The following is a 27,816-nucleotide window of genomic DNA, read 5'->3' as shown; positions in this document are numbered from 1 at the left end:
TTTTTTTTTTAATATAAATGGCACCGATTACAATGTTTGACTAATTTATAATTTTATATGGTATCCCTATTGTTAAGTTGATGGTGGAAACGGAAGAGTGCGCGGTACAAAATACGCTCATACAATACGCTCGTTGTAAATGAATTTATTAGTCTAATATTAACTTTTTGTATGATAAGAATGTTTTATAAATTATAAAATTATTTTAATTTACGTCCATACTGTTCGCGGTGTGTGTACGAAGTGGTTGCGTGTTTGACAGATTTTGGAATTGTGTTAGGTTAGATGAGTTTTCAAGTAATTCTGCAAACGTGATAGTGAATTACAATGGATTCAGGACCAGCTCAAGAAGTTACTGAGCTTCTGAGGCAATGGGAGGAGCAGCATACGTCCCCAAATTATGATCCTATACCAACTTTGACAAGGTGAGCTCCGTTATCAATGAAATGTCAAATGTTCCACATTGTATACGATGCGAGTGCTCTTACGCCGTTTATTAGCCGAGGCAACAAGTGAATTATTTTTTTTTTATTTTTTCGCCGTATAATTAAATAAAAAAATTAAATAAGTCAGTTTTAAAATTTACAAAATTTTTGAATCGCTTGAAATTAATTTATAAGCAAACTTTTAACTTGAAAAGTTATTTTAACTTTATATTTCATAAATAAAAATCAATATACAAAAAAATATGACAGTCTGTTAGTGATATCGATGTTCAAGTAGAATTGGAATGCAATATTGACAGTACACTGTATTATATAAATATTTCATAATAAATTGCAATACAATGATTAAAATATCAACAATTATTTAATCAATCACCCTGACAATTTCACCACCACCGCTAGTATTTAAGCATGAAGAATATTGTGTATTCTTTTGTTTTTATATAACTCCAAATATACTCCTACAATGATCATCTCACTGCGATCAAGTTCTCCCCCGAGTCTCAGTAGTTAACTTACTGCTATAGGTGAACCAGTGACACAAAAAAAAAGAAATATATATATATGTATAGATGTATGTCCATATGACTATAAGTATTTAAAACGGGATATTTACCATGATTTTTAATTGGTGGAGCTCGATATTTCGACATAATCTACAAATGTCTTGTTCAAAAGACTGAAGTTTGTGAGTAGATGTTGACGGCATTAGAAGTGTCCATATTGGACTACCTCTTTTCTCATATGTTTTCTGCATAAACACTGGTCACCACTTCAAACATCAGATCATCAGCCAATATAAAATGGCAGTAGACCCAAGAGTTGCAGTGGCTACTTTAAATGTTGAATTATATAGTACTCGTTATAGTAGTCAAGTGTTATAGTTATATTATATTAAGGTATAAAAATGTAGCCAAATTTTACTGAATTCCGTTCAGTGGCTTGGCCGTGAAAAAGCAATGGACAGACAGAGTTACTTACATTTTATAATATTGGTATAGATGATAATGATTAGCTAAATAACTCTGGAACACACTGAATATAATGGCACAAATTTCATGTCAAAATATTCAACAGTTTTTTAATGCATGCATTTATTAAAAGCTATAATCTTTTTTTGGATAAACAGACACACAAAAAGTATGTAGAGTTGTACTAGTATATATCTATACTAATAAATGAGCAGTGTTTTTCGTAATGCCGAACTGAAAAAAAGGTACTAAACCAAAATAAATTAAATGCACACTAGATACAGGATGTTTCAAAGAAGGTGTGAAATATTTATATATAGTGTATTCTAGAAGCAGGAATAAAAATAAATAATCCTTAGATTTATGTACATATTTGCTAATAGCTCAGCTATATTGTGCGTTACTAACAGTTCTCGATTAATACATCTTTATTTATAATGGAACACTATTTCACTTAACTACTTATATTCTTGAATATTATAATAATAACAATTTATTTGACATTTAAAACACCATTTTATCACAATTCCATAATTATATAGATTATTCAAGCTCTCGACTAGAATTTGATGTCAAAATAATATTGTCTATTGGGGTTTTGTTCTCTCGTGGTTGGAAAAGACTATAAGTGCTCTAGTTTGAGTCTATTGACATGACAAGGTTCTATATTGAGGTGAATATTTTTCCAACAAATAAATTGTAACTTTGTGTAATGATCTTGATACTTGAGTCAACTTTTTCATCTATTGTATGTTGAACTGTAAAACATTGGCTTACAAGTTATATGTGATAGATAAAAAAATCCAATTGGATATTGCAACATATTTTAAACCCTTTGGCATGACTAATACATTTAAAAAAAAATTACATACATATAATATTTAATATCATAGAAGCTATAGATACTTGCAACATTTCCTGTATTTTTTTTAATTCCCGTGTCAAACATGACATAGACAATTTTTTTTTTTGTAGTATTGTTTTGAAAATTACAGAATAATACAATATTCGGTATTCCAGTCAAAGAAGCGATAAAACTAACTAATCTTAAATATACATTTTCGTTCTCCTTAAATTTTCTATATATGCCATTATTCACCAGAATCAGATCCTTATTAGTAACACTTTCAAATGGTATAAAAATACAGAGCCAGATAAATCTGGCTACGAATTTTGATTTATCAGACATCAATGATTTTCATCAAAATCCCCCCCCAATACTTCTTTGAGTATTTTTTTCTATTCCTCATAGTTAGGTTAGTTAGCTAAAAACTCTTATGTACTAGAGCATTGTGCAAGCCCGTCTGGGTGGGTACCGACATTATATTTTACACTGCCAAGCTGTAATACTCAGTACAGTTGTTATCCGGTTTGAAGGGTGAGTGAACAAGGTAACTAGAAATATCAACATAACATCTCGGTACCCAGGGTTGGTGGCGCATTGGTTATGATTATATGAATAATATTTCATGCGGTGGCAATGTCTATGAGCAGTGGTGACCACTTACGATCAAGTCGCCTATGCCATAAATGCATATACTCTATTCCAACCATAACAGGGAAAAGGCCAAATATACAACATTTGACAGCAAATTGACGCGATATCATTGGTCGAGAGCTTGATTAATCTATGATATTCACTATGGATTTGTGAAAAACTGGCGTTTTGAACGTCGGCAAAACTGTTATCGGAATTTTGGAAGTAAAATTAAAGTGGAAATAAGTCGTTAAGTGTAATAGTGTTGTTTTATAAATAAAGATATATTAATCATAAACTCTTAGTAGTGCACAACACAGCTGAGTTATTAGCAAGTCGCATGAAATACGTAAATCTAAGGTTCGTTCATCGTTGTACCTACTTCCATTGGAATAGGCTATATGTATATAAAATAGGTTTCCTTACCTCTACACTACAGTCGTAGTAATGAGCTAATTAATATTATGACGCATTCAAGGTGTTTAAAAGAATGACTAAATAAATCTAATTTTATCTTCAACAATGAATCAACAATGTTGCGTAAAGAACAGTATTGTAATAATTATCTCGGCGATATATAGTGAAAGGCGGCTTCATATACTTGTACGGTATTACATATATAACATAGGTACTTACCGTCGTTGCGCCTGCAAAAAAGTCGCTATGTGTTTTTTTTCTTATTTTTGGATTGTTATTTCGTTTTAATCGTTATTTCAATAGGAACGTACTGTAAAAAAAGGTTTTGTGATAACTTCAATGACTTAAAAGTTTTAAAATTTACCTATGTGACGTTTATACATCGAAAGCTACATAAATTGAAATAACGATTAAAATGACATATGTAATAATCTAAAAATAAGAAAAAAACACAACGACGCAATGACGGTACGCAATGCGAAAGTAACTCGTGTCTGTCTGTTGCTCTTTTAAGGCCAAACCACTGTGAAACGATATAGATGGAATTTGGTAAATAGACTGCTTCTTTAAATTCACCCCTCGGGGGATTAAGTGGGAGGGTGACGGTTTGTGTGATAGCTAAAGTTTTTTAAATACCACGCCAGTTAAGCCGCAGGTTCAGCTAGTGTTACACGTATATTATACTGTACCCAACCGGTGGTGGTGGTAGTGGTGGCTTTACATTTAATTTAACACTGTAACATGACGATTCAAAATTGCTTTTATTATAAATACGCCGACTATATTTTTGGGTTGCCTTATTGAAAAAAACTAATAAACCAATATTATCATTTTATGTCATTCGTTTCATCTCTTTCTCACAAACCGTACAATGTTAAGTTAAAAAAAGACAGCGCGACATCTCAAAATCGATATTTAATCCCAATATTCGTTTCACAATTTAACAAAAATCGGATATCGTCCATGCCTAGTAACAAGCGGTAATTTGATGTTCGTATCTAAATATAAATGTGCAAATCCGAACATGTAGATACAAGTCTTAACATGTTTCATAGCGTAGTTGGTATTGGGGTTACCAGAATATCGGATTTAGCCGGACTTTTTCTACTTGAAACGATCCGAGTCCGAATAAACCGACCGACGAATAAAAATTGATGTTTTCGACTATAACTTTGCCGTTGTGTGGAATGGGCTTGTCTAACACTGTAAACGTAACAAGCAAAACAAAATCACTTTCCAATTAATAATAATTAAGGCTAAGCATTCCTATAGCCTATTCTAATGTAAGTAGGAAAAAAGATAAACAAACCTTAGATTTACGTATTTCATGCGATTTGCTAATAACTCAGCTATATTGTGCACTGCTGAGAGTTTATTATTAATATATCTTTATTTATAATACAATACTATTACCCTTAACCATTCATTTCCATTTTACTTCCAAAATTCCGGTAACAGTTTCGTCGACATTGAAAACGCCATTTCGCAAATCCATAGTGTATATAATTTTACTCTACTCTCAGCCGCGTAAAAGAACTTATTCAAAAAACTTTGGGTCTATCAAAACGATCTATGATATAGACGAGATATTGCTACCCAACTATATTATAATACATTTTATTGTTATATTTAGATCGTACGTCGTTTTATTGTTAAAATTTCGTCTGGCATTTTGCCCAGCAACTTTTTTAACTCCTGCGATTAATTTAAATTGAACAAATTTAACTAAATGATATGCGTTAACTGAATATAAAATAGTGTTAGTTCATATTACTGACAGCACGTCTGTGGTCACAATACTCAGAAGAATAAAGCCGCCAGTGAACCGACTGGAACTTTACTGAAAACTATATAAATCACTTTATCTGATGGTTTAAATGCTTGTAATTACACTGGCTCACTCACTGTTCATATGCATTTCTATCATAATCGAATACGAAATGAATTACAAACACATTAAGCACTTGATAATACACAGGTTGACCAGAATTATATAGGCAGACTTCGGTTAACCTAAGTTGGACTCTTTATTGTGTTGTTGGATCAGGGCCGGATCTACCATATGGCTTTTTGGGCTTCAGCCCAGGGCCCCTTGGATTCAATTTGGGGCCCCAGCTAAGTCAAGTTCAAGTCAAAAATATTGCGATAATGCGAAAGAATCGATAACCCTATTAAATTAAACAGGTCGTATAGTTTGCAGCTCTGCGAGTCCTGCAATTAATCAAACCCATTCAATTAATTTTTTTCAAGTCTACATTCAGATATGTCTTAGGTGGGCCCCTAAGTAGTGTTAGCCCAGGGCCCCCTAATCTTACGATCCGGCTCTGTGTTGGATGGTTCACTTTTGCTCAGGCGAATGTAGTCCCAGGAGCACAAGGAGCTGTAGTTTTGATCGCCGATTTGCTTTTGTTTTTAAGTCTTTCCTTGCCTTATGATTGATGCAAAGATAAAAACATCTCTATTAGACAATATAATATAAAAAAAAATGAATCATTTGAATTATAAGAAAAAACCAGAAGGCGCGTTTAAAATAGATATACTGCTCTATTTACGCCATATTTGTAATCACGAGCCACGTGTACACGAAAACTATATTGCTATAAATAAAATGTTCTCTTTCAAAAATATTAAGGATTAATGATCATCTCGATCTCCATGTATGACGTGATTAAATAAGGCTTATTATAAATGAAAAAAAAAAAACAAAATGTGTATACTTTTATCAAGAAGGCTTTTGAATAGTCGATTTAAAAAACTATATTAAGTGGTGCTTCCACCGGTTTGGAATGTAGATTCTATTGAGAAAAACCGGCAAGAAGCTCAGTACTTACTTTTTCTCTAACATTAAAAATACAATTCATGTTAGTTATATACAATTATATATGTATATAATATAGGATATATTAGGAAGTCAACAAGAATTAGCTCCACGCTTATTTATCATTTTAGCAAGATCCGAGATGGCCCAGTGGTTAGAACGCGAGCGTATTAACCGATGATTACCTGTTCGAACCCAGGCAAGCACCCCTGAATTTTCATGTGCTTAATTCGTGTTTTGACGACCTCCGTGGTCGAGTAGTGTGTACACCGGTTTTCATGGGTACGCCACTCTGAGGTCCCGGGTTCGATTCCCGGCCGAGTCGATGTAGAAAAAAGTTCATTAGTTTTCTATGTTGTCTTGGGTCTGGGTGTCTGTGGTACCGTCGTTACTTCTGATTTCCATAACACAAGTGCTTTAGCTACTTACATTGGGATCAGAGTAATGTATGTGATGTTGTCCAATATTTATTTATTATTTATATAATCCATCTCGTGCTCGGCGGTGAAGGAAAACACCTGCATGTGTCTAATTTCAACGAAATTCTGCCACATGTGTAGTCCACCAACCCGCATTGGAGCAGCGTGGTGGAATATGCTCCAAACCTTCTCCTCAAAGGGACAGGAGCCTTAGCCCAGCAGTGGGAAATTTACAGGCTGTTAATGTAATATACATAACATAAGCAGCCCGTAAATGTCCCACTGCTGGGATAAAGGCCTCCTCTATGTAATATAATATCATTTAAATTTTTTTTATCATATAAAATAAACTGATTCCAGGATCGCGGAAATAATAGAAGCGGAGACGGAGAATTTTATGAAGAAAGACCCTGACCCGTTCGACGAACGGCATCCCTCACGGACGGACCCCGAGTGTGCGCTGGGGCATGCGCTTAAAGTTATGTTTAAAAAAGATAATTTTATGACAAAGGTAAATATTTATAGTATTCTATAAATGTCTTATAAGTATATTTATATATAAATAGTTTTCGTCCGTGTCTTCGTCTGCGTTTTGAGGAGTGGGGAGCGAAGGGGTGATTGTGGTTGTACGATAAATCTTCAACCAACTTTGCCCCCATAAATGGGTGACTTAATAATAAACTAGCCTTTACTGGGTTCAAGCTTGTTTCATACAAAATTCCGTCAACAGATTTAGTGATTTGCCCCTGAATTCGTAACAGACACACAGACCGACAGTGTTACTTTCGTGTATAATATTTTTTTCACTGTCTTCTTTTCAGCTAGTAAATGATTACGTCCGCGACACGTACTACTCGAGGCAGAATATAACGGGGCGGGATGTACATAAACTAAACGTGGCCGCCTGCAGACTGACCCTGGATCTGATGCCCGGCCTCGAAATGAGCGTCGTCTTTCAGGTATACACACATATATATTTATATATATACTCTATCCCAAAAAAAAACAAAAAAACAACATTTGACAGCAAATTGACGCGATATCATTGGTCGAGGCTTCATTAATCTGTGATATTTACTGTGGATTTTCGAAAAAATGGCGTTGAGAAGTCGACGGAACTGTTATTGGAATTTTTATAATTTTTAAGTAAAATTAAAGTGGAAACAAATGGTTAAGAGTAATAATGTTATATTATAAATAGACATATATTAATCATAAACTCTTAGTAATGCACAATATAGCTGAGTTATTAGCAAGTCGCATGAAATACGCAAATCTGAGGTTTGTTAATTTATTTCCTACTTCCATTGGTATAGGCTATAAGTACATACATACACCTGTAGTCTCTTCCAACTACAAAATGAATTTAACAAAATCCAGGGGGGGGGGGGATTCAGGTCATAGTTTTAGTATTCCTGACGTATGGACAATTTTAACAACGATGCCTTGAATAACAAACAGTTTGGCATAAAGATTTTGATTGGAAATAAAGTGTTGCCCATTCATACATTACAGGATAACGAGGCTCTGATCCATCGGTTAGTCAATTGGGCGACGAATTCGCCGGAACCGCTGCAATGCTACGCTACAGGTCTCCTAGCTGCTGCGATGGAAGTGCAGGAGATCGCGACTAACTTCAGGTTAGTTATTTAAATCTAATAATCTTATTTGACTGCAATAATGATTTCATGTATTGCTAAAACACTTTGGGCGTGTAAGATTTCCGTCCTATCAGATAAGAGAGTTAGGAGATTGAGAGTGAGAGAATGCACCTGTGTTTTTGCACACACTTGTACACTATAATCATAATTAAGATCATGCTATCCTCATGCGATCCCTTGTGCCTGTGATTACACTGGCTCACTCACCTTTCTAACCGGAACACAACAATACAGAGTACTGTTATTTGGCGGTAGAATATATGATGAGTGGGTGGTACCTACCCAGACGGGCTTGCACAAAGCCCTACCAAAGTACCAACCAAGTAGCGAAGGATTGAAATAGACTATAGACCCTTAGTCTACCCAGGCGAAGCTGTTTATATTATATATAATAAAATTATAGATGATAGCGCCCTATGATTGAAACGACCACCTCCTATCTATTCAGTTCCTATATTGATATAAAGCTTGACACACACACACACACACACACACACACACACACACACGCACACGAAGGACCAGGACCATGTTGTGTTACATTTTCCTGTTCTTCGCATTTGGGTAATTTATTTTCCGAGCCAATAATTGTTATTTAAATTGAATGTTTTTAATTTTTCAGAGATCTGAACGCCATGTTAATACCACTGATGCTGAAGAGGCTACACGAGTTGAGGAACAAACATGATGACAAAGTAAGTTATCTAAAATTACAACTTGCCCCAATGGTCCAATGAATGGCCCATTGTTGGGCAAAGCGACGTCTCCTGACGTCCAACCTTGTTGTGGTTTGAAGGGTGGCTAAGGTTGGTGGTCACTCATTTGAACCGTCCCATGTAGGTTTCCAATTGATGTTTTCCTTCACAATTTTTTCTCAACACCAACCCTGAGAACTAAGATGTTCTAGTTGAACTGATTCGCTCACCCTTCAAACTGGAACACAAGAATACTAAGTATGGTCGTAGAATATCTGATGAGTACTTCTCAGGTTCAACTCAGACGGGCTTTAGAAGGCTCTACCACCAAGCATACCTGAATATGCAGTGCATTTTAGTATATAATATTTTTATTATGTAAACTTAGACTATTGAAATTACAATCATCCATTTCATGCACATTCGACACAATGATATTGACGACCTCCGTGGTCGAGTAGTGTGTACATCGGTTTTCATGGGTACGCTACTCCGAGGCTACTCTGAGTCGATTTAGAAAAAGTTCATTAATTTTCTATGTTGTCTTGGGTCTGGCTGTTTGTGGTACCGTCGTTACTTCTGATTTTCATAACACAAGTGCTTTAGCCACTTACATTGGGATCAGAGTAATGTAAGTGATGTTGTCCAATATTTATTTAATGATTATTTCTCTAATTGTCTCAAAGTCGTTCATAAACTATTCATTCCAATTAAAAATACCTAATAATTAATAGTAATTAATTTTTTTTTTTGATAATATTTTCAGCCAAATCAAAATTTAGTGACTCCACCGAATCAGACGAGACACTTCGCGCGTTTCGACAAGAGAAGGAACAATGATATCAAATGTAACGGACCGACACCGGATAAAAAAGGTTTATATTATATCACTAAATTTAAAACTCGTGTGTTACACTCTAATCGTGGTTAATGGGTTGTGACATACATTTAAAGGTATGTTGGAAGAAGTCAAATTTCGCGACTCTTTTCCCGTCTAAATAACTACTACGAAGACGAATGCATTAGAAAGAAACGCGAAAAAATGCGTTCAAAAGAAACGAAAGAGGTTTTAAGCAAAAAGGTTTTTTCTTAAAATTTTGCGTATTAGCAGAAGTCTTAAGTGTCGCCGCTTTTCAATAAATACTTCAAACACAGTAGTATACTATTAGAATAACACACGTTAAAATATATACCAAGGGTCTTTCAAGATGAAAAACGTTTTTTCTTTATATTTTGTGTATTAGTAGGAGTCTTAAGCGTCTCCGCCCTTTTCCCGTCTCAAAAAATTACCGCAGAGACTTATGTAGAAGAACGGCACACATTAAAAAATGAAGCTTTCAAGAAAAAAGTTTTAGTTCAAATTTTATTCCTCTTTTATGTTCAGATGTGTAAGACGTTAAGACTTATTATCTTATTACATTTTTGTAATACTTTTCTAATAATAATAATAAATAATTTCAGATCGCGACAAAGACGAGGGCGGAGGGGGGGACATGTTGGTCGATGAGACCCCGCCCGTCATCAAAGATCCAGAAACTCCCGTCAAGAACTACAGCAGTGAGTGTGACACAGTACTTATAGACATTATGTTTTCGAGGTTAAATCATTTTTAATATCTCTTAATGACAAATAGTTTTTAAATAAATGTATCACTCGGTGCTAGATCTATGTGGGTCCCTGTGTATTCTATTGCCCGCAGTATTTGGTATTCTGTTGTAGTTTGAATAGCAAGTGAGCCAGTAACTATAAAGGCATAAGGGAGATAACGTCTTAGGTTGGTAGCACATTAAAGATGTACAGGGTGGTTTTCTTTCTTATTTATTTTGTACAGCGTTAATGTGTACCATTTGCACGTCCGCCAAGCTATATCATAAAAATAAATCCTAGTATACAGTACGCTTTGCTTGAATAGGTGATTGTTTTTTTTAATCCAGTGAGGCGACTTAAGGCGTGGAAAAGTCCACGCCTTAAGTCGCCTTAGCGTATTAAACGTTAAGGCACACTCAACAACTTTGATTGCGATGTCTAGATAGTTTGTCAAAGCCGAGAAGTACACGCACACTAGTTAAGTAGTTTGACGTTCGGCGAGTGTCGGGTATAGCTGGCTCGTTTGATTTAGTTATATTATAGTGTGACACTCTATCTAGTTACAGAAATAATCTAAACTCAACAATATAAAAATAATTACTGGACTACTCTAAATGCCGTGGATTCAACCCAGCGATGCTGGACAGCTTTAGTTTTGATTAGGAATTCAATGGCCAGCAAAGCGTGTCGTTAGGAGTGAGTTAGGTTGAGTGAGAGCACTGACGTGTGTCGTGTGACGTGTGACGTGTGACGTGTGACGTGTGACGTGTGACGTGTGACGTGTGACGCGCGAGCGCGGTCCGCAGCGTACGCGGCGTCGCCGGAGCGCGGGCTGATGTCGCCGCCGGCGCGCCCGCACGCGCACGAGACGTCCTCCAACTCCAGCTGGGCCGAGATGGAGACATACGTCATAGGTAGCTCCCTTTGAATCGTTTTACAATTTCAATTATATGTATATATATTTTGATATATTTTTATGTGTGTATTATTATACTGCAGTATAAATATTCTTATGTTATAGTTTTTATCTCTTCTCTCTATCTATTCTGCACTTACTTGTTTTCGTTCTAAGCTTCTATCACCAAAGGTTGTCTGTGCGAGATCGCTATAAGCGATAAGACCGCCTTTGCGCACTATTTATCTATTTTTTTTTCTATTCAAGTGTTGCGCAGTAAAGTATTATTAAATTAAAAAAAAAATTAAAATGATGATTCTCGTTATTAAAAACCGGTTAATAGGATTTTCTGTGAATACTTTTTCAGTAGCTGTGGAAAGTTAAATATGCATGTAAAAATTATATCATACGTTGTAAAGAATTAGATATATTTAAGTCAAAAATACTACTTACCTACTTTCTTGTATTTTACCGTCAAACAGCATTACTCAGTTATTGTGTTTCGGTATAAAGGGTGAGTGAGCCAGTACACATGGGACATAACGTCTTAGATTCCAAGATTGGTGGTGCATTGGCGATGTTAAGACATGGTCGATATTTCTTACAGCGACATTATCTACGGGTGGTGGTGACCACTTACCATTAGGTGCCCCATTTGCTTGTCCGCCTACCTAAAACCAAAATAGTATACATAATACTTGTATATTTAAACATTAACTTCATCCTATATACTTTTTTATTTAAGTTGTCTTTTATTTGTAATAGTTTTAAGTGAATACCTAAAAGAAGATTGTTTGTTTCCCAAATAAATAAATAAATACATAAAAAGCTACAGAAGTAACTGTGAGAGCAAGGTCATAATGTGTGTCTGTGCTTGATCACATGCTTGCACTATTATGTAACTTGCCATGACTGACTCTGTTGTGACTGATCGTTCAGAGTGCTCAATGTTAATGTTTTACGTTTCAGGCAATATACAAATCCATCCACCGACAGACGCGACCAAACAGATGTTGATATTAAGGTATCTGACGCCGATGGGGGAATATCAGGAGGTGAGCGTACGCGTGGAAACTGATTGTTCCAATATTATTAATATCATTGTTCGGATTATACTAATTGTGTCTGTGTTTCACGTGTATATGTGAGCGTGTGTGTGCGTGTGAGCGTATAGCTTAGTGTATTTATGTATTGTAAATATCTTTCTCTCTCCTGCTGGTAAAACATGTTAGGCGTTTCCCCAACCTGAGGAAGGGGGGGGGGGAGTTTATGTGAGACGCGCCGGTGCCTAGGACGACTCTAATACACCGGATTATCCACTAAAAAACCAGCGGTACCCTCTCCGTCGTTTCGGTGGACACCACAGGATCGACGAATAAATATCCAATTTAATTATATTACATTAGCAGCCTGTAAATTTCCCAGCTGGGCTAAAGGCCTCCTCTCCCTTTGAGGAAAAGGTTAGGAGCATATTCCACCACGCTGCTCCAATGCGGGTTGGTGGAATACACATGTGGCAGAATATCGTTGAAATTAGCCACATGCAGATTTCCTCACGATGTTTTCCTTCACCGCCTAGCACGAGATGAATTATAAAAACAAATTAATTTAATTATATAATATTATTAAATTCTGGTATAAGATTTGTGTATATTGATTTAGAAGTTTTTTCAACGAAGTATTACAGAAAAATGTCTCCTCATGAATTATTATAGATTTCATAATTTTATCATAATTTTGTCATGAAAGTTTAGTAAAAATTAAGAACAAAAGACGTTACATAATTGTAGTCTTGGTCTTAACACACCCCTTCTCTTCCCCTGGCAGTTCCTGTCGCACGTGTTCGAGAAGAACGCCCTGGGCCTGATCCTGGGCTACCTCAACGTGCGCGAGTCTCGAGACTCCAGGCTCGCCTTCGAAGCGCTCAAGTACCTCGCGGCGCTGCTGTGCCATAAGAAATTCTCCATCGACTTCATCAACATGGGTGGACTACAGGTATCAACAATACGTCGACGCCCCCATATTTTTTTCCATTCAAATATGTAGCTCAGTATCTTAAGCTAGGTCTCATGTACTGTTTGCACTAAATAAGCCGTTCACGGATTTCTATATCGGACACATTTGCAGGTGATTTACTTGATGGTATAGTTCTCTCACGATGTCGAGTACCACCACGAGTGCTGTAGTGTGACGGACGTTCGTGTTTTGTAAGAATTTTTTTAATAGGCGTGGTTTTTTTTTGGTATCGGTAGGCGAATGAGCATTTGAATTTTTTTGCTGACTTTACTATTACTCTTTATTATTAGCCAGTGTAACTACAGGTACAAGGGACATAACATCTTAGTTCCCAAGGTTGGTGGCGCGTTGGTGATGTTATTAATGGTTAATATTTCTTACAGCGCCATTGTCTATGGGCGGTGGTGACCAGTTGAAATCAAGTGGTCCATTTCGTTGAAATTAGACACAGGTTTCCTTACGATGTTTTCCTTCACCTCCGAGCTCGAGATGAATTATAAAAACAAATTAAGCACTTGCAAATTCAGTGGTGCTTGCCTGGGTCTGAACCCGCAATCATCGGTTAATATGTACGAGTTCTAACCCCTGGGCCATCTCGGTTCTCAACTCTCGGCTCTCGGCCTGTTTGCTTAGCTATTTTAAATGAAAAAAGTCGTAAGACACAAAATAATAAGTAAATGCTTGTAGGTTTGCAGAGTACTGTGACTACGGCTTCTCAGATCGAATACAAAATTATTAAAAAGTCATATGAGAAATAGTAAAATTGCTATTTATTTACTTATTAAAGTATTTGCGATTTCAGAAATTCCTCGAAGTGCCTCGTCCGTCCGTGGCCGCGACCGGCGTGTCCATCTGCCTGTACTACCTCGCGTACTGCGAGGACGCCATGGAGAGAGTGTGCCTCATGCCGCGACACACTCTCGCGGACCTCGTCAAGTGAGTACTTCCGCGTATGTACGATACGATCATATAGTCATAGCATTACATTACATGAACTTCAAGTGTTTATCGATATGAGTGTTTATGTATAGTCTATTCCAACCATAAGAGGAGAAAAGCCAAATAAACAACATTTGACAGCAAATTGACGCGATATCGTTGGTCGAGAGCTTGATTAATCTGTGATATTCACTGTGGATTTGCGAAATTATGGCGATTTGAACGTCGACGAGACTATTATCGGAATTTGGGAAGTCAAATTAAAGTGGAAATAAGTGGTTGAGTGCAATGGTGTTGTATTATGGATAAATATATATTAATCCATAATACAACACCGAGATGGCCCAGTGGCTAGAACGCGTGCATCTTAACCGATGATTTCGGGTTCAAACCCAGGCAGGCACCACTGAAATTTCATGTGCTTAATTTGTGTTTATAATTCATCTCGTGCTCGGCGGTGAAGGAAAACATCGTGAGGAAACCTGCATGTGTCTAATTTCAAACGAAATTCTGCCACATGTGTATTCCGCCAACCCGCATTGGAGCAGCGTGGTGGAATATGCTCCAAACCTTCTCCTCAAAGGGAGAGGAGGCCTTTATCCCAGCAGTGGGACATTTACGGGCTGCTAATGCTAATAATGCTAATATATTAATCATAAACTCTTAGCAGTGCACAATATAGCTGAGTTATTAGCAAGTCGCATGAAATACTTTTTTTTCTTTAATTATTAATCTTTTTTCCTGATTCCATTCGATAGGGTATACGTATACATATGGTATATATGTCAAAGTGCGAAATGTATGTGTGTGTATGAATAAAACTTAGTTGAAATTGTTTTTCGCTTCAGGTATGCGTTGTGGCTTCTAGAATGTTCTCACGACTCCGGCCGCTGTCACGCGACCATGTTCTTCGGTCTCTCCTTCCAGTTCCGTGTAATACTCGAGGAGTTTGATAACCAGGTGAGGTACCACTCGTTCATATGTATTGTGTTGCGTTTGAATGATAAGTGAAGTGTGGTAATGATTAAGTAGATGGGTTTTATAAAGTATTGTAATTGAATCTCGTTATCTCTTTCTTGTCCTTTAAGCTAACAGAGATAGCAAGTGTTTGAGACCTGTCGAATTAGCTGTGATATTGTATCGATTATGATATCAGTATGATTGGACCTTGTTTATTCCAACGGCAGGAATACAAATAAAGAAAACTTAGTCTTTGATATTCTATACGAACATGGTTAACAAAATGTCGTTAATATGTAATTTTTTCTCAAATCCTTTAATGATTATCATATATTATTTAAGATTTCATTTATCGCCTATACTCCTGCCATTGGGATAGGCTCAAGAATGAATCTCTGTGTAAATAACGACACTCCCTCAGGACGGTCTCCGCAAACTGTACAACGTGATCTCGACGCTGCCGATCCTCGGCTCGGAGGAGGAGGAGTCGCGCGTGTCCGACGACGAGACGTGCGCCGCGCGGCAGATCGTGCGCCACGTGTGCGTCGCGCTGCGCAGGTACGCACACACACGCACACGCACTGCAGGCACACCCTGCAAGATGTCTGAAATTAATAGCTTATGCGTCATTTCTAGCACAGATAGCATAACTATTTATATCGTTGTAAGAAAATTCGGTACAGATAGCATGATAACTGTAAAATATATATTTTTTTTTTCACTATTGGAAATATTTTTCAGATACTTTGAGGCTCATTTGAGGATACGCGCCGCTCAAGTTGCGAGACAACAAGGCGATAATGTTCCCGAACCACCTCCGTACAAAGTGAGTGTCGAAAAATGTTATTACTACACGTATGCAATTAGTTTAAACATTTAACAAAATAGACAAGGATAGAGTCGATTTTTTGTAATTTGTGTTTTTTTTTAATGAAGTCATTTAATTCATATTATTAGATGACTTGAATTAAAATGATCTTTTTAATTGAACAAATGTTTTTAAATTTTCTTTTAATAGGAAAATTCGATAATAATGTTGGTATCAGTATTTTAGACATTTATGCATTTATGTTGGAATATGAAATTCCAGGCGTCGAAGTCGACTCCGGAGGAGATCCAAGAACAGATCGAGATGGTGCAGGGGGCGGCCTGGGCGCGCTGGCCGCCCGTCGACGAGCTGCTAGAGCTCGGAGGGGTGGCGTTGCTGCTGCAGGTCGTGGGGTACGCCTACGACTGGAATTTCAACGGCAGGTAACCAAAAAGAAAAACAGTTTTGACTTCCGCTCGCAGACTGAGTGATACACGATACAATAGGCCTTATGTATTTATTTTTATAAAAACAGTTTCTTATTTCTTATTCTATTTCTATAAACATCTTATTCTTGGTAAAATCTTCATTAAGAACCGGAAAATTATAATATCTAGAGCGGATCTAGCTGTACGCCGTAATCGATGCGCTGTACGTATGCGTTTGTGAATTCCAGGGCGGAAACAGTTCGCTCAGCGTTGGACGTGGTGTCCGTGTGCTGCGTGGCTCCGCGGGTGCAGCTGCTGCTCACCGAGAAGATCGACATGCGGGACGCGGACCTCACCACCGGCGTGCACATCGTGCTTGGTGAGTACCTACACCTACCACCGACGACAGTAGTGAGTTAGTTGCAAATAGGGGTGTTATATATTTATTAATGCATCTCCGAAATATTATTACAGATGGTAATAAGGCTTGATGCGAGTCCTTTTGGGGGGGGCGGACGGTGGTACCACAAACACAAAAATAAATACAATGCCTTGTACAGCTGCGGTTCAGTTTTAATGGCGTAAGTCTGTCTAAATACAGGCACATGAGACATAACGTCTTAGAATACGCGGCGTATTGATGGTGGATGGTTGGTTACGTAGTGTAGGCCACTTACCACCAGGTGGTCTATTTCTAGGCTAGCCAGATTTTGATGACCATTTAAAGACTACATATCTCAACAGCACCCGAGCGGTCTAGGTTCGATCCCAGCCCTTAATAGAATGGTCGTCATCTATAAGTTTACGCTGAATCGGATGGGATAGAATTTAAATTCCTTACAAAACTGCCTTTGTTATTATTCAACGAGAATACAATTTGATTGCTATACAATAATATGAAGTCCCAATTAAAACCTTAAGCGACCAAATCCTAACCAGAAATGTAATTTAATACAATTTTAAAAATCGTATGTGTGTGTGTATGTTACACGTTACGAGTATGTTAGTGGGTGTAACTTTCGCCTCTCATATCAGTAGAAAAAAGTATGAACAATCGAATCCGACACGTAATACAAAAATTTCATCAAAATTGAGTCATCGGTCCCCCGCTCTTGTACAAATATAACGAGCGAGTAGCTCGGCTCCCTGCGAGCGTTGTGTGTCCGTTGTGTGTCCGTGCGGCCCCCTCATGAGTGTGTGCCCGTGCGGAAGGAGCGGCGGACGGCGACATCGTGCCGGAGCCCGAGGTGCAGCGCGCCGCGCTCAACGTGCTCGTCAACTGCGTGTGCGCGCCCGTGCAGCGCGTACGTACCGCTCGCGCGACCGCCGCGATTATATTTACTTTTCCCTCTAGCTTTAATTTATAATTTTTTTATGTGTGTCACATTAGACAAAATCAAATTAAATAACTCATTATGGTATTAAAAAATATATTATTATTAATTGTGTGTGGAAAGGTTGAAAAAAATAATAAAACAAATTTTAAAAGTACCCAATGATGTGCGTCTGGTTCCCGAACGCATGACGCAATGTTTAATTTGATATCATTTATTGTACAAACATTTGAAGTTTGCAGTTACAAAATTTAATCTCATAAGAAAATATTCATTCTACATCTAATTGTACAAATTATATTTTGTTTGTATTTCAAAAATTCCGATAGCAGTTTCGTCGACGTAAAATTTTTTGCAAATCTACAGTGAATATCGTAGATTAATCAAGCTCTCGGCCAACGATATCGCGTCAATTTGCTGTCAAATGTTGTTTATTTGGCTTATCTCCTGTTATGGTTGGAACAGAGTATAAATAGTTTTATACATTATTTGTAAGGAACCACCATCGCTCTTTGACTGTGGTTCTATTTCTTCACGAATTGCGCAGTTCATTTAAAATTCAATAATATCATAGTTCTTTATCTCAATAGAAATCAGTACTAAATAATGTTATCAACGAATTTCCAGGCGGGCGCTTCAACGACGCGCTTCTCAATAACGGGCTCCAGTAAAAAGAAGACAACCGCCAAGTCGTACGAGGACGTCATACAGAAGGTGTGGGAGAGTGTACGGACGAACAACGGGATTATGGTACGTTTATGGATATATATATATATATATATATATATATATATGGTAAAGTATAGGTCTACGACCTCATTTATTAGAATGACAATAACACACGACGTGATTTTAACGTTTTAAAGATTGTCAGTTGGGAGACGTCAACTATAAGAAATATAAGATGGGTAAGTATTTTGCTACACAGCCGACCGATGGAATGGATGGAACGGATGGAAATAAATAAAGATTTAATGGTGTATCTGTCAGTGTGTGTTCCTTTGTTGAGTGAGGCACTTGGTCTCTTGGTCTTGGGAAATCGCCAGCGCCAGACGGGCGTAATGTCGTGTAAAGTAATGTCGGGTATTTGGTGGTTGGGTTTCATGCAAGCTCACTTAGGTAGGTACCACACACTCATCAGATAATCTTTCGTCAAACTGTTATGTTCCAATTCGACGGATGTGTGAGCCGATGTAACTACATGTGTAAGGGACGTAACATCTTAGTTACCAATGTTGGTTGTTCTTTGGAGATGTAAGGATTGGTTAATGTATCATACAGCACCAATGTATAGGTGACCACTTACTGAGGTGGTCCATTGGCCTTTCTACCTATACCACAAAAAAAAAACCATTCGATCCCACATAACATTCTAACCTTACGACACAGTACAATATTTAGTAATATATAATTAAATAAAATTTCATTGTCAAGTTGCTAAGTGACCTCTGCTCGTGCCGCAGGTGCTGCTGTCGATGATGATGGTGAAGTCGCCCATCACGGACGCGGACCGGCTCCGGGGGCTGGCGTGCCGAGCGCTGGCCGGCCTGGCGCGCTGTCCCACCGTGCGGCAGATCATCTCCAAGCTGCCGCTCTTCACCACGTCACATCTGCAGGGTGGGTAGAATGGACGGACAAATTTCAGATAGACAAATCGTCAAATCTTATGCCTATCTGAAAAAAAACAATTTTATAAAACTTTAGTAATTAGTTTTTTTAGAAAATTTTAGTATGTAAGAAGCGATTTACAGTATACGCTTTAAATTTTCATTTTTGTGAAATAAATTTTGTAATCTTGTTTAACAATAATCTGACAACCTTTATAAACCTTCCATGTCGTAACATGGACCAATCACAGATCGTTATGCAGTGCGTTTCCATAGCTAAGGACGACTTGAGTATTATTTACGAATTGCCTCAGCATAACTTTGCTTCTTACCGGCCAAATTATTGTCTGTAAAACATAGAAGCGTGTCCAGTCGCTGGGTATTTCAATGCATATGTTCTACTATTGATTCATTCTAATGTTCTATAGCATAATTTTCTAAAATATAGTCAATCATACCCAGTATAGAGTACTGAATAGCCGTTTAAGTAAGTTATTAACGTTCCAGTGCTGATGCGAGACCCGATACTCCAGGAGAAACGACAGGAGCACGTGATGTTCCAGAAGTACGCGCTGGAGCTGCTGGAACGAGTCTCCGGCAAGAGCAAGCACATGGGAGCCGAGTTCGAGACCTCGCTAGCGAACATACACAGGGTTAGTGGCGTGTCTTATTTCACCACGACTTTTAATCCCTACACTGATGACAATTGATAATTCGAGTTGGATTAAAAAAAAAGGATTATGGTAGCCAAAACCGTTAGGCTCAATATTTCCCATAATGATTCCAGTTTCAAAGACAGTGTATGTTTCTGGTGAACAGGCGAACGTGGTGGCGCAGACGCGCATCAGCTACAACGAGCGGCAGCTGCTGCAGCTGGTGGCCGAGCACCTGCGCGCGCGCGGCCTGCGGGACAGCGCGGCGGCGCTCGTGCGCGAGGCTCGCCTGCCGCCGCCCGCGCCCGCCGCGCCCGCACCGCCGCCGCCGCCGCCGCCCGTCTACACGCCCGCCACGCCCTCCCGGGTGAGTGCCCCGCGCCCGCCGCGCCCCCGCGCCCCGCCCCGAGCGCAGTCCGTGACCGCCTTCTGCCCGCAGCCCCGCCTGTCCGTGTCGCGCACGAGCAGCTGCGGCGCGCTGCACCGCGACAGCCTGGACCACGCCTCGCTCTCGCACGCGCACACGCACGCGCACCACGAGGACAGCCCCATGCCGACCGTTATCAAGCTGAGGTTAGTTTACTTTCTCATAAGTCATGTAAATGGCCACTACTTGACGGTCTCGTCGGTCTAGACACTAGAGACTAGCTTAGGTTCGATCCCTAAGTCGGATGCCTATATTCGATTTAGTAGCTAAATTTGTCTTCGATTCGAATATGTTAGCGCAGAGCCCTTTAAAATTCAAACTTCCGTTTCGAGTGGAGCAAGCTTAAATTCAGAAAGAATTAAGAAAATTGTAGAACTTAAAAACTTGTACATTAATACAACTGTCGGATCTTCCAGAAAAGTCCAAAACCCTGCCTTGTCTTCGCCAGTGCAAGGGGGCGCCACGACGCCTGGCTCCGAACACAAGCGTTCCCTCCAGAAGCAGCTGAGCGCGGCGGGGGGCGACCGGCCGCCGTCCCCCCCGCGGATCACGCTGCACTCCATCATCACCGAGTACCTCTACAACCAGCACGCGCTCTGCAAGAACCCCGTGGTCACGTGTCCGCAATTTAATTTGTTCGAGTGAGTAATCTTAAACCGGAGTCTAGTTCATTCCAATGGAAGGAGGAGATGATATTTTGAATTAACATAATCTCATTCTAAATGAGTGACGGTACTACTATTAATATTATGAAAAAGCAAAAAAAAAATTTTTAACTTCTACCTTTGGAATGGACTATAGAGCATTTTTTCGCTAGGGTAAGTACGAAATACTCATCAGCTTTCAATATTGTATCATGTAGTGCATTCCACAAGTTTACAATAATGATAAGAGTAGAATACTGGAATAAAGAGCTCTCAATTATAATTGTTTAATAAACGAGAAAGAAAAATTATTACCAAAAAAAAACGAGTAGTAGTAGAGGTCTGAGAGTGCCCGTGCCGCAGGCCGCACAAGTGCCCGTCGCCGGCGGCGGGCGGGCTGGCGTCGGTGAGCGCGCGCGGCGCGGAGGCGGGCAGCGTGCTGGCGCGCGTGGTGCGCCGCGAGCTGGGCGCGCCGCCCGCCCGCCGCGCGCACGCGCGCCTCGCGCACTCGCACTTCGCGCACGTGCGCACGCTGCGCCTGCAGGACGACGACGCCTACTTCACGCACACCATCTTCCACGTGAGTTGCACGCACACACGCACGCACGCACACATGTATCCCTCCTTCCGTCGAGCACGAGATTAATTATAAACACAAAATAAGCACATGAAAATTCAGTATCTCGGCTCGACAAAAAAATGCTTGCTGGTATTTCTGTTCAAGATAAATATATGATAGTTTATTTATTATTCAAAACATATATACATATGTGCATTAAACATACTCGCAAACATAATGATGACGATGTTCCGAATCCATTAATTTATTTCAATACGCTTGATCTTCAATAAATAAACTCATATACGCTCCCCCCAGCCGACACAACAGCAGCTGCTGACGGCGACGTCGTCGGGCGACATCCGGATATTCAACTTGTTCACGGGAGTCGAAGAGAACTCGTATCAAGTGCACGAATCTTACATATACCATATGCAGGTATGTGTTCACTAAGAAATCAATATCAAAATATATTTTATTAAAAGGCAAAGGACTTTTGACTATACTACCCTTTCGGGATGTTGATTCTGCCGAGAAGACCCGGCAAGCAACTCTTAGTTACTCTTTTTCAAACACAGACATTTTGCATATAATAATCATATACGATTACATTTATGTATCTTGTATGACCTTCAACGATTTTTAAGGTCAAGCTCTTCTATCATTTATATATTATTTGTGTTTAACTATGTATTTTACGTTTATCGTTACAATTACAAGTAATACAGTTTTATTTCATTTGTGATAGGCGAGCAGAGATGGGTGCTTGTTGCTAGCGTCTTCGACGACATCGTGGAGGACGCTCTCTGCGCTCTGGAACATGAAGGAGTTCGAGCAACTGTAAGTGCAATTCAAACATTCGCTATGTTATTTAAACTAGGTGGTAGGATTTTGTGCAAGCCCGTCTGTGTTGGTACCACCCACGCATCATATATTATACCGCCAAACAGCAGTACTCAGTATTGTTGTGATCCGATTTTGTAGGGCGAGTAAGCCACACTGGCTAACTTCAGGTACAAGGGACTAAACATCTTCGGTTAAAATTGGTGGGATAAGCTCCAAGCCTTCTAAAAAGGAGGAACGTTGTATTAATAATAAGTGAAGTTGTCCTATACACGAATAACCAAGATCTGCCACCAGCTTCCAGCTCGACAACGAGGAGTACGTCGAGTTCTCGAAGATGTCCGACGATCGCATCATCGGCACGAAAGGCGAGACGGCGAGCATCTTCGATACGCGCACCGGACACGAGCTCATGACCCTCACGCCGGCCATCAGCAACCAGTACGCGAAGAACCGCGCCACCTTCAACCCCACGGACGAGCTCGTCCTGTCAGGTATCGTCGCACAGCTACTGTTTGCTATTCCCCATTCAGTCACTGCTTCGCCGGTCCAGGCATCGTTAATTTATAATAAAGCAAGCCCATTTATACTGTTGTATTGTTAAATTATAAGTTATCTATAGCCAACTATGTATAGTCTGTGGTAAATTTCGCGCCTTTTTCTTTCTTCTTAGCATTACTCTGCTCTGTGACACAATATAGACTGTTGTCTTATATTTTTGCGATTATTACACTTTGAAATAAAACTAGTTTTTAACGGATTTAATCGCTTATATTAATTATTTTAACATCCCGACGTTTCGAGCACTTTGCAGTGTTCGTGGTCACGGGCAGACAATAAAGACTGTTTTGTTATAATTAAAACAGTTTAACGTGTATTATTATGGACGGCGCATAATGTTTTTAATTCACGAGGCAATTCAAGTTAAGTTAAAAAAACCTTAATTTAAAATATTATTAACTATGAAAATTTCATATGTTTTATTGTGATTGGAATGCTGCATTAATTATTCAAATCAAATCAAAATATACTTTATTCAAGTAGACTTTTACAAGCACTTTTGAATCGTCATTTAACAAACTATTTAGAGTAAAGATACCACCGGTTCGGAATGTAGATTCTACCGAGAAGAAACGGCAAGGAACTCAGTAGCTACTCTTTTTCAACGTCTAAAAATACAGTCATGTTAGTTAAATACACTTATATTTGTATGTTATGGTCTCCTGCCTGGAAGTCAACAAGCATTAACTCCACGCTTTTTTATCATCTATATAATCTTGTATCTCGTATTCTTTACCAATGTATTTTTTACAAATGACTTGAATCCATGAAACGGCAACAGCATTCAGTCAGTTCAAGTCGATTAATTGTCGAGCGACATCCAATTTACGTGAAGACGTCTTGATAAGTTAGGTAGCCGAGGCTTGCAGGAAGTCCTAAAGCCAGTGGTCATGATTAAACAACTAAATGACCCGCCACTCCTGTTTCAGACGGCGTTCTGTGGGACGTGAACACGGGCAAAGAGATACACAAGTTCGACAAACTCAACCAGACGCACAGCGGGGTCTTCCATCCCAACGGGCTGGAGGTAATTTTTCTACAGTACAATGCCCCGTTATAAGGAATTTCCAATTTTTTATTACATTACATTAGCAGCCTGTTAATTTCCCACTGCTGGGCTAAGGCCCTCTCTCCTTTTGAGGAGTAGGCTTGAGCATATTCCACCACGCTGCTCTAATGCGGGTTGCTGGTTTTTTTTTATTATTTACCCAAAATTTGATTGACAATAGCCCAAGGGCTCTGGATCGAACCTGCGACTTGACATCGCTTGGCCGCCCTTAAACCAAAGCACTATTTTATTTGATTGACATTGAAAGAGTTCTTGATTAATATCTTTATTTATAATACAACACTATTCCACGTAACTATTAATATCCACTTTAATTTTACTTCCAAATTCACGATGACAGCTTCGTCAACGTTCAAAACGCAATTTTTCGCAAATCCATAGTGAATATCATAGACTATTCAAGCTCTCGACCAATGATATCGCGTCAATTCGATGTCAAATGTTGTTTATTTGGTTTTGTCCTCTTGTAATTGTAAAAGACTTTAGATCTACGTATATCACTAACCTAATCAATAGAAATTATTTGCCTAATGGATTATTTATAGAACCAGTATTTTGTATGATTCTTGATTTTTGCCAAATTGTTTCTAAAATGATATTTTGTTCTTTATTCAATTATAGAACCGATTATGTTGCGTTTGCACCGTGAATCCTCATAGTGTTTGTAAATATAGGCCTTAGGAAATGTTATTTTATTACATCAATAAATTAATGCTTATTATTTGATATTTTCAGGTGATATCGAACACTGAAGTGTGGGATCTTCGAACGTTTCATTTATTGAGAACAGTGCCTTCATTAGACAAGTCCGAAGTGAGTTGATTTTGTTATTAATAAACTGGCTACCCGTCCCAAGAATAAGGAGGGTCTACATAACATAATACATACACGAATTGATGTCCGCGGCGCCGATAAGGCTCCCAGTCGGCGTGATATTTTCCGAAATCTTCAACCGTCAAGTCAAATACACAATGACAATTGATACAATATCTAACTCACCGAAAACATTTTCATGTATAATGTTGCCAAGAGCCAAGTTATAACTCTACACTTCCTAACTTCACAAACTATATACTTTAGACAAGATTTGTGACTGTTTTGTAGATTGCCTATTTTTAAATCAAATTTGTTAAGTTTCTTAAAAAATAATATAAATTATTGAAACTAAAATTATTAATTATTGTTATTAACTCAAAATTAATTTAAAAAATGTTTACTTTTTATTTAATTTATTTTGCATTTAATATGATCATTTAAATGCAAATCAATTGATATTGTTATAAAACTGTTAAATAATTCAATTTCTTTTTAATTATATATTTGATCCAAAGAAAACAATTTTGTGATAATTACTAATGTTTTATATTGTATTTAGTACATGCTGTGATTACCTATAAAAAGAAATACAATTATCAAGTGTGTTCAATTGTTAACTATATAATATTTGTAATACTATTGTCATTTCTGTTGGTGATCCTATAATAATAAATAAATAAATAAATATCAATAAAATATAAAGTATGAGAGCTATGCAATTAAAATTCTATATGTTTAATAAGTACGCTATTGACAACATATACCGAGAATTTTAATTATCTTTTATAATACATACCCAAGTTATAAGGGTTTAAAAATAACGACGCTTTGAGAAGAGGTAGGTTGGGGTGTCTTGGAGAGATATGAATCTCATCTAAATCTACTACCTAATGAAAACCAAATAATTATTGAAAATCTGTTTAATAGTTTTTGAGTTTATCGCATTGAAAGGTGGAGAGCGGTGTTTTACTTTGGTTTTTAATGTAATTACATCCGAGATATTCTAAACCAATTTGTCCTTAATTTGTTGTTTAAAATAAATTTTATACTCCAACTATCTATATTGGAGTAGCGTGAGAGGAGGCCCTAACCCAGCTGTGAGATATAAATCGTTGCCATTGTGTCGCCAGGTGATCTTCAACCCGACGTGCACGGCGCTGTACGCGGTGTGCTCGGACCAGGACTCGGAGGAGCGCAGCCAGTTCGACACCAGCTTCAAGACGCTCGACCCTTACGACTACTCCAGCATAGGTACGTTCCGACGGCAGGAGGAGTAAACATATACAAACCATAAGTTTCAACAAAGGAATTCAACAAGCATTAACTCCATCTATGCACTATTCCAGACTATAATCTAGCTCTGTTCCAAATTTCATCCAAATCCGTACATCTCTTCTAGAGATTTTTGTATTTATAATATTATTAGTAATATTAAGTTTGTAACTTATTAAATTTTGCCTTCTTTGTTTGAACGGTGACTAATATAGACTTGAAAAGCCTCTAGTTTGTAAACAAAACACAGAAGTATAATGTTAATAATACTCTTTTAAATTTGATTTTTATCGGTCCAAACGACCTCCAATAAGAATAGAGATATTACATAAATTGTCTGACCGTCTGTGAACAGCTACGATAGACGTGAAGCGCAACATCTACTCGCTGGGCGTTTCCCGCTTCGGGACGCAGATATCGCTCGTGGAGAATTTGGGGGACTTCGAGCAGGTACAGGAGTCCTGCGTCAAGCTCTACGACGTGGGCCGGAAGAGGGACCACGACGACGACGCGGTACGTACTAACACATCCACACACACACTCACCCTGGGTAATGGGCAATGTTCCATCTCAAATCAATCCCTGTAAATTCTTAAAAAGCTAAGTTTTTTAGTTTGATGAAGAGTGTTTAAGGAAATTGTTGTTATTTGCAGGAGGAGGAAGAAGAGGAGGAGTTAGCGGGAGGATCCGACAATGACGACGGCTCGGACTCCGGCTCCGACAATGATGACGACTGTGAGTGAGCCCGTCAAGTTGCATCGACAGAGTTCAGGAGACTTTGTTTGTTTCATTAACATTCGTATCGACTTTAGCTTATAAAGGGCGTAAAGGACATTTGTTTAAAATTAATTTTTAATGTTATATTCAGTTTTTACAGTTTTCTACACTTTAATCTTGTTGTCATAAGACATTCCGTAAAGAAGAAACTTAAAAATTTTGAAATTATTGAATTTTAATAAACAACTACAAATTTAGACAATACTTCACTTACTACTAATAGCGCTACATTAAAAAGAACTCCTCTGTAGTATTAATTTTCTCTAGAATACTCGTGTTTCGTACCTAACGTCGTTTTTACTGGGATGTCAATAATATATTAAAAAATCATCTACGGGTGCGGTCTAATAAAAGAATGAAGTACCCATGTCGTGTCACACGGGCAGACAGTACATCCAGCCCCTGTTCCAGTAGCGTCCAGCCTGCTGCGCAACGCGGTGCTGGGGCTGGCGGAGGGCTCCGGCTCCGGCGACTCGTCCGGCGAGCGAGAACACGACGAGCCGCGCCGACGCCGAGTGCGCACGCGCAGGCGGGTACGTGCTGAGTGCCTGGTTGACTCGTTACCGGATTCTCTCTGTAGATGTTCGCTCTTAACGCGTGTAATTCGTGTCGACAGGCGGCCGAGGGGCACAGCAGCGACAGCGACGGGGACATTGACTTCGACAATATCATCGAGTTTGAGATCGATTAGCGGGCCAATAAATCATTTGAACGATA

General features: G+C 38.6%; 1 protein-coding gene across 7 annotated transcripts; it reads left to right on the top strand.

Annotated features, from left to right (window-relative positions):
* The first annotated feature begins 69 nt into the window (after positions 1–69).
* LOC125074573 (DDB1- and CUL4-associated factor 1) lies at positions 70–27,816 on the top strand. 7 transcript variants are annotated; one of them, XM_047685910.1, is made up of 35 exons: positions 70–425; positions 6,909–7,059; positions 7,370–7,507; positions 8,064–8,188; positions 8,832–8,904; positions 9,671–9,779; positions 10,366–10,461; positions 11,298–11,405; positions 12,356–12,441; positions 13,214–13,381; positions 14,205–14,338; positions 15,190–15,301; positions 15,723–15,859; positions 16,043–16,127; positions 16,392–16,552; positions 16,786–16,916; positions 17,012–17,014; positions 17,750–17,841; positions 18,499–18,621; positions 19,335–19,488; positions 19,986–20,131; positions 20,298–20,498; positions 20,571–20,704; positions 20,975–21,199; positions 21,566–21,782; positions 22,080–22,199; positions 22,510–22,601; positions 22,902–23,098; positions 24,095–24,192; positions 24,970–25,047; positions 26,181–26,301; positions 26,678–26,835; positions 26,976–27,057; positions 27,514–27,632; positions 27,716–27,816. In XM_047685910.1, exons 1-35 carry the CDS (start codon positions 328–330, stop codon positions 27,788–27,790), a joined length of 4,347 nt encoding a protein of 1,448 aa, XP_047541866.1. In that variant the 5' UTR covers positions 70–327; the 3' UTR covers positions 27,791–27,816. The 7 variants fall into 7 exon arrangements, 6 of the variants coding, with proteins under 6 accessions (XP_047541866.1, XP_047541863.1, XP_047541868.1 ...); XM_047685907.1 differs by having other exon boundaries at positions 27,511–27,632; XM_047685912.1 differs by lacking the exon at positions 11,298–11,405 and having other exon boundaries at positions 27,511–27,632.

This window comes from Vanessa atalanta, chromosome 28 (genome assembly GCF_905147765.1).
Source record: "Vanessa atalanta chromosome 28, ilVanAtal1.2, whole genome shotgun sequence".
NCBI classification, from domain to species: domain Eukaryota; kingdom Metazoa; phylum Arthropoda; class Insecta; order Lepidoptera; family Nymphalidae; genus Vanessa; species Vanessa atalanta.
Note: the sequence above shows the minus strand (reverse complement) of the source record. Positions and strands in the feature narration are given on the sequence as shown.

Coding starts and splice junctions, on each gene's coding strand:
- LOC125074573 (XM_047685908.1), top strand. CDS start 328: ATGGATTCAGGACCAGCTCAAGAAGTTACTGAGCTTCTGAGGCAATGG. Junction 9,780..10,365: donor ACCGACACCGGATAAAAAAG/GTTTATATTATA, acceptor AAATAATTTCAG/ATCGCGACAAAGACGAGGGC. Junction 23,099..24,094: donor GGACGAGCTCGTCCTGTCAG/GTATCGTCGCAC, acceptor CTCCTGTTTCAG/ACGGCGTTCTGTGGGACGTG.